We start from the raw sequence: 22,070 nt of genomic DNA on the forward strand, positions 1-22,070 counted from the left end.
GGTTTCTGCACATCGACCACTGTGTCCTGCGTGGACTCTGCTCAGAAGTTCAAGGACGAGATAGATAAAATAACATAGCATACTAACAACTCGGTAGAAATGGACTAAAGTGCGACAGCGTGTTGCCAGATGTCTCCCAGTTACGCACGGAAAGCTGCATGCCACATGGTGGGAGGTAACCGCGTCTATACCGAGTCCTGCAATACGAAGCACTTGAAGAAACGGTTGAAGACTGTGTGTCAATTAGCAAGCAGTTATGGTGTACTGTAATGGTGTTGTTCATTATAACAAGGATCAGAGCCAACATTTGGATGACTTCACAAAGGAAGAATCACTGGGAAACTGGAAGGGTGAAGCGTGATGAGTGTAACTCAAGAGTTTGGTACTGCTCAAAGCCTTATTTCTTGTGCATGGGTAGCATTTCGGACTATGGGCACTGCTGTCCAGAGGAGAGGAGGTGGTCGACCATGGTTAACTACATTGTGCAGTAGGCAAGAAGGGACCCATGTCAAACAACAGGTGCAGTTTCAGCCACGTTAAACAGATACTTCCTGGCAGATTAATACTGTGTGTCGGACCAAAACTCGAACTCGGGACCTTTTCCTTTCGTGGGCAAGTGTTCTACCATATGAGTTACCCAAGCACGACTCACGCCCTGTCCTCACAACTTTACTTCCACCAGTACCTTGTCTCCTACTTTCCAAACTTGACAGGAGCTGACCGCTACGGTCGCAGGTTCGAATCCTGTCTTGGGCATGGGTATGTATGATGTCCTTAGGTTGGTTAGGTTTAAGTAGTTCTAAGTTCTAGGGGACTGATGACCACAGAAGACCCATAGTGCTGAGAGCCATTCACAGAAGCTCTCCTGCGAACCCTGTAGAACTAGCACTCCTGGAAGAAAGGATATTGTGGAGACATGGCTTATCTCATTCTGGCACATTAAACAGGTCTGCAAGTCACGCAATGTCACGATTGACAGTGGCATAGTGGCTCTTCTTGACTGACCAGTGAGAGCAGATACAGTCTTGTGTAGTGATTCTGGACATACCCTCATTTAGCTAGAGATGGGAATGCATAATGCACCCAGCAACACTGTCGAGCATGATCGTTTCAGTGGCCCAAGTATTACGTTGTGGGGAGGCATAATGTTGCAAGGGTGTACTGACTTCCAAATCTTTGAACACAGTATACTCGTCATTATGGTGACACTATACTCCTTCCCCATGTGTGTCTTTTCAGGAGTGTGTTCAGTCCTCACATCATTTTTATGGGTGACAATGCACGACCATTTAGAACAGCGCAGATGGAGCTCTTGAAAGGGGAGGATATTCGGCGAATAGTTTAACTGGCCAGATCCCCCGAGTTAGGTCCCATCGGGCATCTGTGGGATGTGTTGGGGAGATGTATTTGAGTATGTGCATGTGCACCAATGACCATACATCAGTTGTCGACCATGCTAGTGGAGGAATGGAATGCTCCACCACAAGAACTCCTTACCAACCTTGTGGCCAGCATGTGGACATGTCCAACCTTGTGGCCAACATGTGGACATGTTGCAGAGCATGCATTGCTGTCCGTGGTGACCACACGCCGTATTAAGAACATTTCCCCCACCTTTTGTAGTGTCCAGGGGACTCACATTTTCTTAATTAATTTTATTGGATTTTTGTAGCAAACAATACAGCCAAGGAGACCAGCATGTATCACGTTGAATTCAGTGTAATTATTGTCTTCCAATAATAGAGTCGTTTGTGTGTGTCTCAATTAGTATCGCTTTCAGTCACCTTCTGCACTATACTGTAACAGTTCTTTATATGTATGGTCCAATTTTCATCGAGCTGTGTTACTTGTATTACTGTGTTATGCATCATGTGTAAGTTACTTTCCTTCTTAAGTTTTGCACACCAGTATACTACTCTTCGTGGGGGTAACTGAACCACTAATTTCTCACTTCTCTCTTTTGTAGTCATTGTCTATGATCATCGAACATTCCTAGTATGAAGAAATGAAAACAAGATAACAAAATAACTCTTCAATAGTAAGTTAATTTAGATGGTTTAGCAAAAAAAATTAATTTCCTCTTTGGTTTCGCAGGTCTGTATCACTAATGTAAGGATACAAGACTTTACAGAAAGACCAATTCTTTTCAATGGATTATGCTGCAATTCTTCTCGCAAAAAACTTCTGCTTGTATTTACAATAGTATATCAAATTGTGATAGCTGACGGCAATCATTACCGTTTTTATGTAAATTTCCTTTCCTTTTCATTTTGTCAAAATGCTGCAGATAACTGCAAGCTTTAGGTTGTAAATAAGTAAAACTCACTTTAAATAAAAAATAGGCCTACTCAATTCCAAATTATTTTCCTTTCAATAAATCACCCTCAAATCACAATTTATTATTACATTTCGGATACATATGTTAATTGAACTCCATTAGTGCATTAACACAATGTACCATGAACTTTTCGTTTTTGCAGTCAGAAAAACCTAAACTTTTTCCTCATATGTGCTACATAAGTTGATCAGATTGGTTATCATTTTAATTCTTTTTATTATCACGTTATGTAAAAATGAGGGTCTTGACAATACACTTGCATCTTTTCACGGTTCCTGGCCATCAGCTCATAGATCACAATGGATGAACTAGGAAAACCCACATCAAGGGAAAAAGACGAAACTATGTTGCTATGGTTCCCCGTTATCGCTACGTGAATCAAAGAAATTATTTGAAATATAATTATCCTAAATACTTTGAAATTTTTAAATATTAATTTTTATCTGTCGTCCTTTAAACGCAAAAGACATCAACATTATTTGGCAGTATTTATGAGAGAACATATCCCCTTCCCTAGCTAAATGACACAAACCTTAAAAATCAGTTTCCTTAACTGTACTACATACCAGCAATGTTAGCTAGGTACATGAATTTAACGACATTTCCTTCAAGCCTATTGGTCCAACGTTCCAAGTTTCCTTTAGCACCTCGTATGCTTCCTACAGATGCTTTAGTTCATTTCATCCAAATATGTATGTTATGACATAAGTTGCTTTAAACACGGATAACTACAACAGGAATATAAGTTAAAATTTCCTTAAAAGAAGTTATTAATATCTTTACTCATTATGTATCAAGTTCCTTCAAATATCGTTATTTACATGTTATTTACAGTCGAAACAAGGCCCCGGGAGTAGACAACATTCCATTAGAACTACTGACAGCCTTGGGAAAGCCAGTCCTGACAAATCTCTACCAACTGGTGAGTAAAATGTATGAGACAGGCGAAATACCCTCAGACTTCAAGAAGAATATAATAATTCCAATCCCAAAGAAAGTAGGTGTTGACAGATGTGAAAATTACCGAACTATCAGTTTAATAAGTCACGGCTGCAAAATACTGACGCGAATTCTTTACAGACGAATGGAAAAACTGGTAAAAGCCAACCTCGGGTAAGATCAGTTTGGATTCCGTAGAAATATTGGAACATGTGAGGCAATACTGACCCTACGGCTTATCTTAGAAGCTAGATTAAGAAAAGGCAAACCTACGTTTCTAGCATTTGTAGACTTAGAGAAAGCTTTTGACAATGTTGACTGGAATACTCTCTTTCAAATTCTGAAGGTGGCAGGGATAAATACAGGGAGCGAAAGGCTATTTACAATTTGTACAGAAACCAGATGGCAGTTATAAGAGTCGAGGGACATGGAAGAGAAGCAGTGGTTGGGAAGGGAGTGAGACAGGGTTGTAGCCTCTCCCCGATGCTATTCAGTCTGTATATTGAGCAAGCAGTAAAGGAAACAAAAGAAAAATTCGGAGTAGGTATTAAAATCCATGGAGAAGAAATAAAAACTTTGAGGTTCGCCGATAACATTGTAATTCTGTCAGAGACGGCAAAGAACTTGGAAGAGCAGCTGAACGGAATGGACAGTGTCTTGAAAGGATGATATAAGATGAACATCAACAAAAGCAAAACGAGGATAATGGAATGTAGTCGAGTTAATTCGGGTGATGCTGAGGGAATTAGATTAGGAAATGAGACACTTAAAGTAGTAAAGGAGTTTTGCTATTTGGGGAGCAAAATAATTGATGATGGTCGAAGTAGAGAGGGTGTAAAATGTAGACTGGCAATGCAAAGGAAAGCATTTCTGAAGAAGATGAATTTGTTAACATCGGATATAGATTTAAGTGTTAGGAAGTCGTTTCTGAAAGTATTTACATGGAGTGTAGCCATGTATGTAAGTGAAACATGGACGATAACTAGTTTGGACAAGAAGAGAATAGAAGCTTTTGAAATGTGGTGCTACAGAAGAATGCTGAAGATTAGATGGGTAGATCACATAACTAACGAGGAGGTATTGAATAGAACTGGGGAAAAGAGGAGTTTGTGGCACAACTTGACTAGAAGAAGGGATCGGTTGGTACGACATGTTCTGAGGCATCAAGGGAACACAAATTTAGTATTGGAGGGCAGCGTGGAGGGTAAAAATCGTAGAGGTAGACCAAGAGATGAATACACTAAGCAGATTCAGAAGGATGTAGGCTGCAGTACGTACTGGGAGATGAAGCAGCTTGGACAGGATAGAGTAGCAAGGAGAGCTGCATCAAACCAGTCTCAGGACTGAAGACCACAACGACATCAACATGTATACATTCACCTCTTTATAAGTGGTTCATATTTCTAAGATTGACATGTGGTTCAGCATATAGCTTTCAGTGGTAATCTTAAATCGGGTATTCTACTTTTATTTCAGGCTAACTTATGCGTAAGAGCTAACATCGTTTTTCAGTTTTAACCACCTAAAGTTTCGAAGTTTATGTTACTTGTGTTCAGTATTGTGTACGCAGGTGATGTGCTTGTATTTCAGAAATCTATTCCTCCCATTTCTTAGCTAGAAAATAATATACCTTTTTCTTAGTTGCTTTATTACAAGCTTAGTCAAACGCAAATGCCGACAGCAAAAAAGTTAGGTAGGCTGTGTTACCACTATGCCGACCCAGGGTGTGTGGGGTTGGCTACATTATGAGAATGTTGAATAGCTGAGGGCTGAGGCTGGCTGGCAGGCCGATGAACGCCCAGGGACGAGTAGCTGTCAAAATCAATAATTTATTTTCTACTTGTACATCAGTAGTGTGTCAATATGGGAAGACGATCACACGCCTGCCCCACAGAAAGAGCGCTGGTTCCTAGCCATGCAGCTGCTAGTAACTGCCCAGTTGGCTGTAACTCGTGCTTGTGCCCTGCTTTGCTGACACCTGCACTCAGTGCCTGGCATGCATCCCTGATGTGTGAGCCATGGCACCAGCGTCAGTGGCATGTAGAGAAAGACCCCATTGTTTGGAGGAGCTGCGCCTGGACAGGCTGGAGTCTGCCTCATGCTGGAGTGCGCGAGAAAGGCCTGCCGTGCCGTGGCACCAAGTCTGGACAGCAGACTTAGTGCATGAAGCTAGTACTGCAACAGAGACTCGAACCGGTATCTGCTGCTGGCAGATCCATGTCGCCTCCTTATCTGGCGTAGTCCCATAGTTTTGGTAGACCGCTGGTCTGCGAATGAATCTGTGACAAAATCGACAGCTATTTATTCCAGACAGTAACACACCTGTTACACCACCGAAACCTAAAATGGAGAAATCTGCTTACCTGCACTGCTGTGCGTTACCACTGTGTGGGCAGATTGCACCAAATCAGCCTAGCCTGTCTCGTAATAAATCAACTTTGTTGTTGCCTTAACCCAAATGACAATATGCTGTGCTCACCAGTTATCAGTGACTAATGAAATTTTTAACCCCACCTTCTCACAGATTTTGCCCCTGAAACGGTACATCTACACATCTACATTTATACTCCGCAAGCCACCCAACGGTGTGTGACGGAGGGCACTTTACGTCCCACTGTCATTACCTCCCTTTCCTGATCCAGTCGCATATGGTTCGCAGGAAGAACGACTGCCGGAAAGCCTCCGTGCGCGCTCGAATCTCTCTAATTTTACATTCGTGATCTCCTCGGGAGGTATAAGTAGGGGGAAGCACTATATTCGATACCTCATCCAGAAACGCACCCTCTCGAAACCTGGACAGCAAGTTACACCGCGATGCAGAGCGCCTCTCTTGCAGAGTCTGCCACTTGAGTTTGCTAAACATCCCCGTAACGCTATCATGCTTACCAAATAACCCTGTGACGAAACGCGCCGCTCTTCTTTGGATCTTCTCTATCTCCTCCGTCAACCTGACCTGGTACGGATCCCACACTGATGAGCAATACTCAAGGATAGGTCGAACGAGTGTTTTGTAAGCCACTTCCTTTGTTGGTGGACTACATTTTCTAAGGACTCTCCCAATGAATCTCAACCTGGTACCCGCCTTACCAACAATTAATTTTATATGATCATTCCACTTCAAATCGTGCTGTACGCATACTGCCAGATATTTTACAGAAGTAACTAAAAATGGTTCAAATGGCTCTGAGCACTATGGGACTTAATATCTATGGTCATCAGTCCCCTAGAACTTTGAACTACTTAAACCTAACTAACCTAAGGACAGCACACAACACCCAGTCATCACGAAGCAGAGAAAATCCCCACAGAAGTAACTGCTACCAGTGTTTGTTCCGCTATCATATAATAATACAATAAAAGATCCTTCTTTCTATGTATTCGCAATACATTACATTTATCTATGTTAAGGGTCAGTTGCCACTCCCTGCATCAAGTGCCTATCCGCTGCAGATCTTCCTGCATTTCGCTGCAATTTTCTAATGCTGCAACTTCTCTGTATACTACAGAATCATCCGCGAAAAGCCGCATGGAACTTCCGACACAATCTACTAGGTCATTTATATATATATTGTGAAAAGCAATGGTCCCATAACACTCCTCTACGGCACGCCAGAGGTTACTTTAACGTCTGTTGACGTCTCTCCATTGAGAACAACATGCTGTGTCCCGTTTGCTAAAAACTCTTCAATCAAGCCACACAGCTGGTCTGATATTCCGTAGGCTCTTACTTTGTTTATCAGGCGACAGTGCGGAACTGTATCTAACGCCTTCCGGAAGTCAAGGAAAATGGCATCTACCTGGGAGCCTGTATCTAATATTTTCTGGGTGTCATGAACAAATAAAGCGAGTTGGGTCTCACACGATCGCTGTTTCCGCAATCCATGTTGATTCCTACAGAGTAGATTCTGGGTTTCCAGAAACGACATGATACGCGAGCAAAAAACATGTTCTAAAATTCTACAACAGATCGACGTCAGAGCTCTATAGTTTTGCGCATCTGCTCGACGACCCTTCTTGAAGACTGGTAGTGGTGCTTCACGGTGAACAACCACGTAGCATCCCAGGTGTGATCCATTGAGTTCAGATCAGGAGAATTTAGTGACCAAGACATCACCTAAGTTCACTATCATACTCTCAAACCACTGATGCACGAATCTCTCCTTGTGGCATGGACATATATCATGCTGTAAGATGCCGTCACTGTTGGGGAAGACATCAAACATGAATGGCTATGGGTGATCCAGGCAAATGTTCATATAGTCCACAGAAGTCAAAGTGCATCTGCTGACTAAATTGATCCAATCGAAATCCAGGTGAATATCCATCATAGGATAGTACTGTCTCCACAACATTCAGAGCACTCTACCAATTGTTCAGTTCCTCGATAACAGAGATATCTGCTACCTGCTCATGAACCCACTGGAGAACTACTCATCGCAAAATCTGTGACTGCTGCACTCAGTTGCTTGGGCATTGTCATCTGTGGTCAGTGTAATGGCATTCCTTCTTGATCAGCATCATCCACGTCTACGTTGCCTTGGTCAAACTGTATACTGTAACGTGGTAGTTTTTCCCCAAAACTGTTAAGCAATATATTTTGCAGCACAATGCTCTCATCCCCTTGCTCAATGTAGTCACACTTTTAGACTGCATCACGGCTACAGACAGTATTCGGTATGTCCAGAGACCGCCCAGCTTATTGCCTATTTTCTTCCCTTGAGGGTTTGTTATTTTCTGCACATCTGAAAGCGTCCAAGCTGGCTGGGACGAGATAGGTGGTTACTTGAAGGGGTAGGGAAAGTTATCATAAAGTTGTAATGCTGAAGCCTCAGTCACAGCGCAGGTAGTAGAGGAAACCATTCGCTTCGCTCCTGATCCCGCTCTCCATCAGGTCGGGAGGATCACCTAAGAAACAGTATTGTTGGCGCTTGGGAAAAACCTTTCAGGAAGATAAACATCTAAGCCAGCTGCAGCCTGTCAAAGATGCAGTGGCGTGAGAAACGTCGTTGACCCAGCAGTCACGCTGTGGAAGAAAGTTTCGTTTAAACTTTCGGAACAGACATCCCCAGTGGTTCATTCTACACTGAAGAGCCAAAGAAAATGGTGCACCCGCCTAATATCGTGTAGAGCCCCCGTCAGCACGCAGAAGTGCCGCAATACGACATGTCATGGACTCAACTAATGTCAGAAGTAGTGCTGGAGGAAACTGACACCGTGAAACCTGCAGGGCTGTCCATAAATCCGTACAAGTGCAAGGGGGTGGTTGCAAGGCATCCCAGATATGCTCAACAGTGTTCATATCTGGGGAGTTTGGTGACAGGAGGGAGTGTTTAAACTCAGAAGTGTGTTCCTGGAGCCACTCTGTAGCAATTCTGTAGCAATTCTGGACGTGTGGGGTGTCGCATTGTCCTGCTGGAATTGCCCAAGTCCGTCGGAATGCACAATGGACATGAATGGTTGCAGGTTATCAGACAGGCCGCTTACATACGTGTCACCTGTCAGAGTCGTATCTAGACGTATCAGGGGTTCCATAACACTCCAACTGCACACATCCCACACCATTACAAAACCTCCACAAGCTTGAACAGTCCCCTGCTAACATGCAGGGTCCATCTGCTTGATTCAATTTGAAACGAGACTCGTCCAACCAGGCAACATGTTTCCAGTCAGCAACAGTCTAATGTCGGTGTTGACGGGCCCAGGTGAGGCGTAAAGCTTTGTGTCATACTGTCATCAAAGGTACACGAATGGGTCACGGCTCCGAAAGCCCATATCGATGATGTTTCTTTGAATGGTTCACACGCTGACACCTGTTGATGGGGCCGCATTGAAATCTGCAGCAATTTGCGGAATGGTTGCACTTCTGTCACGTTGAACGACTCTCTTCAGTCGTCGTTGGTTCTGTTCTTGCAGGATCTTTTTTCGGCCGCAGCGATGTCGGAGTTTTGATGTTTTACTAGATTCCTGATATTAACGGTGTACTCGTGAAATGGTCGTACGGGAAAAATCCCCACTTCATTGCTACGTCGGAGATGCTGTGTCCCATTGCTCGTGCGCCGACTATAACACCACGTTAAAACTCTCTTAAATCTTGAGAACCTGCCATTGTAATAGCACTAAACGATCTAACAAATGAGCCAGTATATAGGCGTTGGCGACCGCAGTGCCTTATTCTGCTTGTTTACAAGTGTAAGCTCTCCTATTTGTAAGCTTCGGAATCGTACCGTTGAGCGGGAGAGATTTTCTGGCCTCCTCCCCGTGCCTCAGTACTATTGATCAGTAATAAAGAAATCCACCGGAGTGTTCAACCTTCTTATAAAATTATTACTGGACGGAACTCGAAATGTCTGCTAGTAATGGCTGGCGAGATTCCGGCTCTGGCAGGAACAGCCAAGTTTCAGAACATTAAGTTAGAGAACACTTATTGCTGGTCTTAGAAATATAATCACTTACCACTAGACAATCGAAGAGAACACTTGCGGACCGAGACAGAAGAGCAAAGACTGAATGCAAGACTAACCTTGTGCTCCTAGAGAAAGATGACTTCAATTTAGCACTATGTAGGCCAGCCTAAACTCAGAATCTCTAGCCGCCACAGCCCCTCTGTTCATTCTTTAATCATTAACCAACTTGTCAAGGCCGTAGACAAAGGGGGAGTCCAGGGTGTCCGCATCACCCTATCAGCTAAACTACCTGCAGTGTAGTCAAAGATACTTTGGGTTTCAGTCATAAGACGAAAAAGGGCTAAACACTATCGATAACAAACATCACCATAGATAGATTTAAGCCCTCGATATGTCGGTAACATTCTTGGCAATCACCTGTCCTGTTTTAACCAAGACCAATTGTTGGCCTTGCTCGAGCTCAGTTATTGTTTTGTTAATCAGTTCAGTCCTTACTTGCACTTGAATTTAGTGTAAGTACTACCGTTCATTATTTTCTGCTGTGTACTGTTGTGATAGTTTCTAATTAGGATTAGATTGTAACAAGAAAGGAGAGGAAAATCGATTCTGATTCATCCACTGGCATTATGGTAAATTAAAAATATCACTACTATAATAGTCTAATTACTTATTTATAGCAGTATTTCAGAAGACACCGGAGCGGTAAATATCGTTACAAAAAACATTAATTTAAAATCACTACACAAACATACCCTTGGACTTGCCTACGTCGCCGAAAAACCGCGTGGATTAATAAAAACATCGCCCAAACGGCGATGGTTGCATTTCTTTTAAAAAAATCGCTCAATATTCTATTTTTAGTAGCCCAAATGGCTAAATATCGCCCAAGCTGGTCACCCGGGCGGTACTCAGTCATGAAAACCGGTTCCGATACAGAATTATGGGAAGGGGTTTGTGACGATTTTCTGTTTAGGCCAATGTCGAGGCTGGGCCCTTATTATAGGCCACAGTCAATTCCTTCTGAATATCTTTGTTCCCTGAAAGACTCCGATTCCCTCAAACACAAAGTCCCATTGCTTAAAAGGAAAGAGCTGCATCGAAGGCGAACTGAGCATCTCTTTGGAGACTACCAGCAACAAAAGTCATATGATAAATAAATAATAATTCTTCTCGTTTAGGCTCATGCATTTGTCTGGCGGGACATTCTTTAATGCAGAAACTGATCTTTATAATATTGAAAGAATTGAGAGATACATACTTAAATGAGGAAATCTGAATAATTCCGGAATATTTGCATTTTCACCATCAAAAATCGTTCTAGCTTCTCTGTCGGACAGAGATCTCTTTATTCCAAAAGCATTGTCCCAAAAACTTAGAGCTCGTCCGTTCCTGATCACTTCCTCGGCCCAAATCCAGGCTGGCAGAAGAAGAGTTAAAATGACCCAGGAGATTGGAACATGACTGCTTCTTAGTGGTTTGCCAAAATACACCACTCCTAGGAGATACCTCCGCTTGGTGGAAACTCCGAGATCATTGTCGAATAAAATAGTTTATAATGGATACCGTAACAGGCAATTCCTGCCTCATACCTGAAGAGAAGATAAAATGGTTTATCGTTCTTTATGGAAATCTTATGAATAAATGAAAAACAAGACTTTTTAAGGCCCTGTGCAACAAATCAGAGCCCCGTCCTTGCTCTTGTAGTCCTTGGTCACGCTCACGCTTCTCATAATCATGTTTTATTTGTATTATCTCATCCACCTGTACCAGGGTTAGATTTTACAATTATAATCCTTTGGCAAGTATTAAATGTTTATTCAGCTGTATCAGTGGCTAATTCATATGTTGATGCTCTACAATGATAAATTTGATAGTTTTAGTGACCACTTAGTTCTGTTATGGACAGATTATCCCTCCTTTTAGTAACATACTTACGTCTGTGGTGTGGTAGCAGTAGCTTCATGCTTGAATCGGCCACCCCTATTAATTATCGTTTCAGCAAGACGTTTCCGTTTTCACAACACTATCATGTCCTTAAAATGAATTTGCATGATCTTATGGGATACTTCCCTACCCTGTAGGTCGTAATATTTCTGGCTTTACAGCCACCATATTCAGCTACTAGAAGCTCTTCTTAGAGCAGCCGAGAAGGCAGCAGGGGGTAAATGATGTAATGTGGTGTGAGATATCGGTTACAGACGATTTATTCGGTATGTTTATCGTGAGAAAGGCCGCCTAAATCATGGTTCTTCTCCGCGATTGGCTGCTGTGTTCGGAAATAGAGAGCCAAAATGCTAAACTTCCGTTATTGATATTAGAAAAACTGAAGAGTGCATTTACTTGCATTTCATATAAAAGCATCTCTCAACAGCAGGCTATCATTTCACAAGTATTAATTACCAGCAGAATAATAAACAACAGCAACGAAAAAGCAGACGTAGCACATCGGAGATCTTCGGGTGGCGCCAGTATAAAATGTAATCACATGTCAGTTCTAGTATAATATGTTGTGTCTAGACAAGACAGCCTAGACACAATGAGAGGAAGCCGAAAGGCACGCGCTTAAACTCACGCAGGCTGGCGTGAGGTCTGAGACAGGATACGTAATGCATGCTATAAAGAAAAGTACGTAGCTTCTGGAATACTTAACTTTAATCCACATTTGTAGAACATCGCTCTTGATGATACATTAATAGAATCTCAATATCAATTGAATACGGCGCCTTGCTAGGTCGTAGCAAATGTAGCTGAAGGCTATGCTAACTATCGTCTCGGCAAATGAGAGCGTATTTGTCAGTGAACCTTTCCTTGTAAAGTCGGCTGTACAACTGGGGCGAGTGCCAGGACGTCTCTCTAGACCTGCCGTGTGGTGGCGCTCGGTCTGCTATCACTGACAGTGGCGACACGCGGGTCCGACGTATACTACCGGACCGCAGCCGATTTAAAAGCTACCACCTAGCAAGTGTGGTGTCTGGCGGTGACACCACATAATATATTTGTCCAATGAATATCCGTTTATCATCTGCATTTCTTCTTGGTGTATCAATTTTAATGGACAGTAGTGTAGTATGACAGTTAGATGAGAGATGAGAAAACTTGGATTTCATGGTCAAATGGCTGCTCATAAGCAACACATCATACCGTAAATCCCAAACGATGCCCCACTTGGTGTAAGGAGAGTAAACATTGGACGATTGAACAGTGGAAAAACATTGTGTGGAGTGACGAATCACAGTACACAACGTGGCGATCTGATGGTACGGTGTGGGTATGGCAAATTCCCGGTAAAAAACCCTCTGCCAGCATGTGTAGTGCCAACAGTAAAATTCGGAGGTGGTGGTGTTACAATGTGGTCGTGTTTTTCATGAAGGGAGCTTGCATCCCTTGTTGTTTTGCGTGGCACTGTCACAGCACATTTCAGTTGTAACTCTTATACTTCTAGATGCCTACATGAAACCATTATGTGAGAGTATGTGAAACTCTCATATTTGGATTTCCAATGCGCACAGTTGTATATCGTTTAGGCAATCTCTGTAAAGACTACAAGTTGACTTTCTAGATGTAATTGCTATATTACTCTATTAACTTTGTGCGTATTCTTTACACAGTGTGTAACAGGTATAAGCACAGGTATTTTTATATGTGTTATTTAAGTATGTATACAGATAAGTGTGTTGGTTGTTTTTCTCTGCATTAAACAATCTTCCCGCAAACACATAATATAATTTACTACCTGATGTTTTCTGTGTGGTGTCACCGCCAGACACCACACTTGCTAGGTGGTAGCCTTTAAATCGGCCGCGGTCCATTAGTATACGTCGGACCTGCGTGTCGCCACTGTCAGTGATTGCAGACCGAGCGCCACCACACGGCAGGTCTAGTGAGACTTCCTAGCAGTCGCCCCAGTTGTACAGCAGACTTTGCCACAGATGGATCAATGACAAATACGCTCTCATTTGCCGAGACGGTAGTTAGCATAGCCTTCAGTTACGTCATTTGCTACGACCTAGCAAGGCGCCATTACCAGTTTACGAGACTGTAATTCATGTATCATCAAGAGCGATGTTCTCCAATTATGGATTAAAGTTAAGTATTCAATCAACTACGTTCTTTTCTTCATAGGATAATTACTTTACCTTGTTCCAGACCTCACGCCAGTCTGCGTGAGTTTAAACGCGTGCATTTCGGCCTCCTCTAGCAACACGGTGTTGGACAGCTCGTGCGATGCAAAACGATGCGGCAGCCGCCGCTCCACCACTACCGCAGCCACAACATGCTGTTGCACCACCTCTTCGTCCTTTTGATGCGGCACTGGAAAGCTGGACAGAGTGGTCACGCCAATTTGGATTCCATCTCGCCGCCTACAGAATTCAAGGTATTGAGTGGCAGCCTTTTTTATTTTCTTGTGTAGGAGTGTCCACCTACCATGTGATAGTGAAATTGTTTCCCCGCCGCGACGTAGCAACTCTGTCCTACGACGAAATTTTGTCTGCATTAGATGCATATTTCAAAGAATCAGTCAATGTAGTTGCAAAAAGGTATACTTTCTTTCGTACAAAACGTACGGCCGGTCAGACTAATCGGGAGTGGGTTGCAACTTTGCAAGGCCTTACTCGGGATTGTGCTTTTGAGTGTGAATGTGGACTCCCTTATTCAGATACTATGATGCGTGATGCGATTGCACAGAACGTTTCTGATGTTCGTGTAAGGGAACAGATTTTGAAACTAGTCAATCCCTCCCTTCAACAAGTGATGGACATATTGGATCGGCAGGACACACTTGACTTTGCTCAGGACTCGTTTGAAACTTCGCCAGCCGTGTGTCACGTTAACCGGCCTGCCGGGCGAGCTGCACGGAACAGTAAACAGCCCTCACGCCCGTCCGCGCAGCTGCCGCCAAGCTCTCCGCTACGTGTGCCGCGCAAGCAAGCACATGCAGTGCTAAAGTCATGCCCGCGGTGTGCTACTAGACATTCGGGTGGCAATTGCCTGTCACGCCAAGCTATTGGCTTTTTTTGTAATAAAAAAGGACATGTTCAGAGTGTTTGCCAGAAAAAGCTCCGATCGGACACTCACAATCATTCCAGGCCCTTTGCTTCGCGCCGGAATCGAACCAAGAATACTCAGGCTCGTGAACCTTCGCCCATGGACATTCATGTAGTTCATTCCACTCTGCCCAGTGCCACTCTCTCTAACAGTGATTGTGTTCGTCCCACAAATAGTGTGCGTCGACGTCGCAGGAAATCCCGTGAAGTCGCAAGTGATTCTGTACCAGTGTCAGTTCACGTTGCACGAGACAGTCGCTCTTGTCAGCAGGACAATAAACTTTTTGTAGATTTGGACATTCATGGCAACGTGATACCATTCCAGCTCGATACCGGAGCTGCAGTTTCATTGATCAATAAGGACATGCACAAACAACTGGGCACACCTCCGTTGCGTGCCGGAAATGTTAAGTTAAATAGTTATTCAGGACAAGCTATCCCTGTGTTAGCACAGTGCAGCCTTCTTGCAACATAAAAGGGACAAACAAAACTTGTGTCATTTTACGTCCTTCGTTCTTCTTCTGCAGTGAACTTGTTTGGTTTAGATTTATTTCAGTTGTTTAATTTGTCTATAGTAAATCAGGTCCTATCAGTGAACCAGACTGTGCCTTCCACCAGTGTTTCTCGTCTATGTGAAGAGTTTGCAGAAATTTTTGCACCGGGCCTAGGTTGCGCTAAGAACTATAAAGCACATTTGGAACTGAAAGTCAACGCGCAACCGAAATTTTTCAGAGCGCGCAATGTTCCCCACACATTGCGTGATGAGGTCGCAAGAACATTACACGATTTGGAATCACAAGGTGTAATTGAACGTGTGCAGGCTTCTCTCTGGGCCTCACCCTTAGTAATTTTGCCAAAACCTTCCGGAAAATTGAGACTTTGTGTGGACTTCAAAGCTACAGTGAATCCACAACTAGTGATTGCAACTTTTCCTTTACCCCGCCCGGAAGATCTTTTTGACAAACTGTGCCCGGGTAAATATTTTTCGAAGTTGGACCTCGCAGATGCGTACTTGCAAATACCAGTGGACGAAGAAGCCCAGCGCGTCTTGGTGGTTAACACGCATCTTGGTTTGTATCGATTCAAAACACTGCCATTCGGGTGTGCATCCGCCCCTGCATTGTTTCAGCAATATCTGCAAACTGTTTGTGCCTCGGTCCCTACTGCAGCAAACTATCTGGACGATATTGTGATCTCCGGAAAGACAGAAGAAGAACATTTAGCCAATCTCAGAACATTATTTCAGGTCTTGCGACAAAATGGTCTTCGCTTGCGGAAGGACAAATGTGTGTGTTTTGCTCGTGACTTACCCTATCTGGGACATGTAATCAATGCCCAAGGCATACATCCCAGTCCCGAGCACCTCCGTGCCATACAAGACTTGCCTTCGCCGCAGAATTTGAAGCAGCTACAGAGTGTGCTGGGAAAAATCAATTACTATAACAGATATGTGCGCCACGCCTCTTCCATTTCAGCTCTGCTTCATCGCCTACGCCGTAAAGGTGTTCCGTGGACTACGGAATGCGAACGCGCCTTTCACCAGTTGAAATCGGCGTTGCTTTCCACTACTTGCCTTACGCCATTCCATCCCCAGAAACCCCTTTTGTTGATGGTAGATGCATCGGATTTCGGGATCGGTGCTGTGCTTGTGCACAAAGATGGATCGCATGATCGCCCTATTGCCTTTGCGTCCAAATTGCTCTCGTCTGCGCAAAAAAATTATTCACAGATAGAGAAAGAAGCTTTGGCTCTCGTATTTGGTGTTACTAAGTTTCAGATTTCTTGTATGGTCGTCACTTTACCATCATCACAGACCACAAACCTTTGACATCGCTTTTTCATCCGAACAAGCCTGTACCTCCACGTACAGCGCAGAAATTCATTCGCTGGTCTATTTTCCTCTCGCAGTACCGCTACGATATCTTGTATCGGTCCACTGCTAACCACGGAAACGCCGATGCGTTGTCCTGTTTGCCTGTTGCTGAGGATAGAGCATTCGATTCTTCCGAACTTGCTTGCATGTTCATTGATGCGGAAACCGATGACGTGGTCGAATCGTTTCCGATTGATTTTCGTCGTGTAGCTACGGCCACAGCTGCTGACCCTGTCCTTGCTACAGTTTTGCGTTTTGTTGCTACGCAATGGCCCTTGTCAAAGTCACGGATCGAGGATCCGTTGGTTCGCCGATTTTTTGCTCACAAGGAGAGGCTTTTTGTTCGACGTGGTGTTTTGCTGTTGCGTTATGATAATGATCAGTCCAGGGTCTTGGTCCCACGTTCGTTACAGTCCTCTGTCTTACAGCTTCTCCACCAAGGACATTGGGGTATAGTGCGAACGAAACAACTTGCTCATCAGCACTGTACTTGGTTCGGAATCGATGCTGCGATTACGAATATGTGCTCTTCTTGCATGGCGTGTGCCGAACAATAATCCGCCCCACCGTGGAACTTCTTTGCATGGCCGAAAGCCACTTCCCCTTGGCAACGCTTACACATCGATTTTGCTGGTCCATACTGGAATGCTCGATGGTTGGTTGTGGTAGATTCATTTAGTAATTTTCCTTTTGTTGTCAGGATGTCTTCCACGACGTCATCTGCCACCATCCAAGCGTTATCCGCTATCTTTTGCATTGAAGGTCTTCCACGGACTATTGTTTCCGACAATGGCCCACAATTCATGTCCGCAGAATTTCAGTCATTCTGCAAGGCCAATGGTATTCAACATCTGACATCCGCGCCGTTTTCGCCTCAGTCAAACGGTGCCACTGAACGCTTGGTCCGGACTTTCAAGTCACAGATGTTGAAGTTGAAAGAGTCGCATTCTCGGGAGGACGCGTTATTGCTCTTTTTGTCCTCGTATCGCTCTCAGCCCCGAGATGGTCGCTCGCCGGCTGAGTTGCTCCACGGTCGTCCTCCTCGAACCTTGATGTCTTTGCTACATCCGCCGCAGCAGGTTCCTGTGCAGTGGCAGACGCCTGCTTTTGCTCCAGGCGACGTTGTATACTATCGCAACTATCGAGGTTCACGGCGTTGGCTCGCAGGGCGCATTCTGCGCTGCCTCGGCCGCGCTATGTCTCTGGTTTTGGGGGCCACTGGTGAGGTGCATCGGCATCTCAATCAGCTGTGCGTCTGTCGTCGCACGGGTTCTGCCGCTCTCCGTCTGCTTTCAGCGACGGTGCCGTCCAGTCAGCGCCCTAGGGACCCATCTACTGGCTTGCCTCATCCCCAGGTGTTACTGACGCTGCCTTCCATTTTGCCCCATGGCGACACGCCGCCGCCACCGCCGCCTGTTCTCCCGCCGGCGACGCCCGAAGTCAGCTGTGCTCCGACAGGGAACTCTTGCCCACTCCGGACCGGATGTGGTCTACGCCCGTCGGGTGCCCCGTTCTGATGGAGGTCGACCCTTCGGCCCCTCCTGTCTCTCTGCGGGCGCATACACCACATGTTGGCGTGCCCCCTGGGCTAGGTTTTCAGGCGTTTCCTAGCTCCCCTCGGACCGAATGGCAGGTTGCGGGTGGCACAGCCTCGCCTGTTGTTAGGCTCCCCACCTCGTCGCATACGTCAACATGGGGTCCTCCCCACGGCGGGCGGAAGCCTTATAACACAACCGTACACCGATTTGCGGGGGAGGAATGTGGTGTCACCGCCAGACACCACACTTGCTAGGTGGTAGCCTTTAAATCGGCCACGGTCCATTAGTATACGTCGGACCCGCGTGTCGCCACTGTCAGTGATTGCAGACCGAGCACCACCACACAGCAGGTCTAGTGAGACTTCCTAGCACTCGCCCCAGTTGTACAGCAGACTTTGCCACAGATGGATCAATGACAAATACGCTCTCATTTGCCGAGACGATAGTTAGCATAGCCTTCAGCTACGTCATTTGCTACGACCTAGCAAGGCGCCATTACCAGTTTATATTGAGATTGTAATTCATGTATCATCAAGAGCGATGTTCTCCAATTATGGATTAAAGTTAAGTATTCAATCAACTACGTTCTTTTCTTCATAGGATAATTACTTTACTTTGTTCCAGACCTCACGCCAGTCTGCGTGAGTTTAAACGCGTGCATTTTGGCCTCCTCTAGCAACACGGTGTTGGCTCTTTTGCCAACACATCATTCTGCACCACTAAATGGACTACCCCTGCAGTACAGACTAACCATTTTGTGTCCATGCATCCACACTTCAGTACCTGATGTGCTGCTCAGGGTAAATTAAGCATTGATGGCTTGCTCTCGTCACTTGTACTTGTGGATACTAACTAACCTAAAAACATACTGCTCTGAATAACTATAATTATTATTGTGCAAATGTCCGCCCCCAGTAGCTGAGTGGTCGACGCGACAGAATGTCAATCCTAAGGGCCGGGGTTCGATTCCCAGCTGGGTCGGAGATTTTCTCCACTCAGGGACTGGGTGTTGTGTTGTCCTAATCATCATCATTTCATCCCCATCGACTCGCAAGTCACCGAAGTGGCGTCAAATTGAAAGACTTGCACCCAGCGAATATTCTACCCAACAGGAGGCCTTAGTCACACGACATTTACATTTTTTTAATATGTAGATGAAGTAAATATTGTTGTAATGTTGTTCAGTACACTGTCCTGAGTCACCAATAAAAATACCTTTACTGGTATACAGTACACCCTGCATTTTTAATTACAATACAGAACATTTATATAACCTTTTAATTGTACAACATTGTTATGTATGTTAACCAAAGCAATGTTTACATACGTAACTCTGAAAAATTCTTGCATCAATACTGAACTTATCACTGAATATAAAGAGTACCTCTCTAGGAGTTTGGAACAACACAATATTATTTTAACACTTTATAGTGATTAGTACGTTTGGCCTAACAACTGTAATTGAAAGACATACAGAATAAACATATATTGTAGCTGAAGGTAATCTGAATCTGCGCAAAATAAATAAATACTCGCTGTTTCTTGATTGCATTCAACAATGTCTGAAACCGGCCCTAAGGATGATATGACTTACCTATGCAACAATGGAAACATAGCTAGATCCTGCAGTGCATGTCTACCTTGATAACAATCATTTTCAACAAGATGAACTAGAAAAATCACACTTTTTTTGATAGTACACAAATAAATTTCGCTAGGTGCAATGCGAATAATACTTAAAAAGTTCTGAACAGGCAAGTGGGATGTAAAGGCTCACTAAAAGTGAAATGAAAAACATAGTTTTTTTCTGTATTAACCATGAAAGACTATCATGAAAATAATTAGAAAATTTGAACATATCTCCACTGATTGTCGTTGTTATTAACAATTACTGTAACTTAAATATAAAAAAGAAAGCTCACGAAGCGAACATTTTTGACAAAACTTTCTCTTACATTCAGTACTTTAAAAAGAAAGCAGCAAAGAGTGATGTGATGCTTTCCTTATTTCATGCATATTATGAAATGCTTAAACCAATAATGTTCTAAAGTCAAAACACAAGTTACAGCATTGAAAAAGCTTTTACTGACAATGCTCCTTAAACATGACATTAAGTTTACTGAAATAGCTATGTATGTGAATGTATAGGCAGACATTACTTAATCTGATATGTTCCAAGCTGTAGCAACTGCATTCCAAAGTCAAGCCTCCACACAAACACAGCCAGGACAAAACTTTCGAGTCTACCAATGCTGGACAAAGAATTGCTCGCCAATACAGGCTGATTGTGCTACAACAATATATACTTGGGCATCCAAAGAGTCTCCACTATACACGTACTCAGGAAATATGCTTTCTGTGGCAAATATTAAAAATAAAACTGCCATCTCTCATCTTATAGGACCTTTACAAATTGCTCTCTTGTGTTTAAAAGAAAGCACTTCCTGCTGTGACCCTCATTAACATTTCCCCAAAAATTGACGTATAAGGTCAGCTTTTCCCCTTGGCAACCATTAAAGCGAAAGCTCCCATCTTCTCCCAGTTACGCTTCTTTCTCTTTTGAGTTATGCTATTTTTATATTCCCTCATTATCATTGTTTTCCTCATTCCTCTTTCTCTTCCTCTTGCACCCTTTTCTCGCATGTCCATTGCTGCTAGTGCTCATAGTTAAAATCTGCTTTACCATCATTTGTATTTAGTGTTGTACTTATCTTGAAAGAATATAATGTTTATATTTATCAGCGCAATGCTCATTTATAAATGCTGCTATTTCCCTGGGCCAAATTGTGAAACTAATTAAAAAGTTAAAGTAGATAATTTGGTTACATTGATTATTTGTTGTAGGCATTAATGTTTGATATCTGTTACAGGCTTTGGCCCAATGAAAGCAGCCTCGTATGTAATAATGCTGTGTTTATTAACACTTCCTATTCGCTCTGACCCTTGTCTCACCAAGCAAACTTGTTCGGAATGTATACAGACACCAGACTGTCTGTGGTGTTCTGACCCAGTAAGTATTTATCACCTAAGAAAAACTATGCTCATAGAAGATTTAACAATATAGCTAGCAATTTAAAAGATAACTAAATGAAGCAGTACTAATTAGTAAAGTATGAGGCTTCTTAGGTAACGTCAGTGACAAGTTCGACCTATCGCCATCTTAATGGTTCCTTGATAAGCCACACAGCATTTATAACATGTAATTCACTCTTTGTAGCAGTGCTAGTTATCAGAAGCTGGAACTACCTTCTGGCTGTGTATTAAAGTCATTTTGAAGTGGTTTTTTGTCAGGAAGGGAAAAACAGAGCAATGGAATCGATAACCACAAACACATATAGGGAGCATCATAATAGCAAAAATTGTAAAATGTCGACATATACAATAACAGAAGCAAAAATGTTACAGTAAACAGTAAAACAAACAAAAAACATGATAATAGGGCATGTGTGGTTACAGACTGCCACTGACTTACTGGGAAATATTCTCCTAGTTGGTACAAATGTATTTGAAATGTAAATTTTAGATTAAGTAAATAAGATCAGTTTTTCCAAAACTTCTCTGTAAACTAAATAATAGCCCTATATTCAAACTAGACTGCCAAATCAATTCAAATTACAAGCAAAGTATGAGAGTGTGCAAGTAGCTGAAAAAAACACCAATGATAGCGAATTTAATAAGTACTACTTTTCATTTCTGCAAGGTAATGATAATTATGTGTAACTTTTCCGTGAGCTGAGTCCACTGGTTGAGCATGGAGATACAAGGCTACAGTAGTAGACTGGCAAACAGCTCATAAAACTGTTATCTCGCTAGAAAGGAGAGTCACTGGCGGAGATGAACTGAGTGATGGCTGCTCTACGGGACGACCACTGTGGTCTGCTCTCGTCCAAAAGAAGCTGAATTCAGCAAGTTGTAAATTAGCATTCTGAGATG

At 43.4% G+C, this 22,070-nt stretch overlaps 1 protein-coding gene across 1 annotated transcript in view; it reads left to right on the forward strand.

Moving 5' to 3' along the window:
- The window catches only part of LOC126251713 (integrin beta-PS-like), a 178,151-nt gene that overhangs the window by 27,839 nt on the left and 128,242 nt on the right, over positions 1-22,070 (forward strand). Inside the window, exon 2 of the mRNA XM_049952307.1 lies at positions 21,008-21,147. Coding sequence (XP_049808264.1) covers positions 21,008-21,147 — 140 coding nt within the window. The remainder of the gene's footprint in view (positions 1-21,007; positions 21,148-22,070) is intronic.

The sequence above is a fragment of the Schistocerca nitens genome, chromosome 4 (genome assembly GCF_023898315.1).
Source record: "Schistocerca nitens isolate TAMUIC-IGC-003100 chromosome 4, iqSchNite1.1, whole genome shotgun sequence".
NCBI classification, from domain to species: domain Eukaryota; kingdom Metazoa; phylum Arthropoda; class Insecta; order Orthoptera; family Acrididae; genus Schistocerca; species Schistocerca nitens.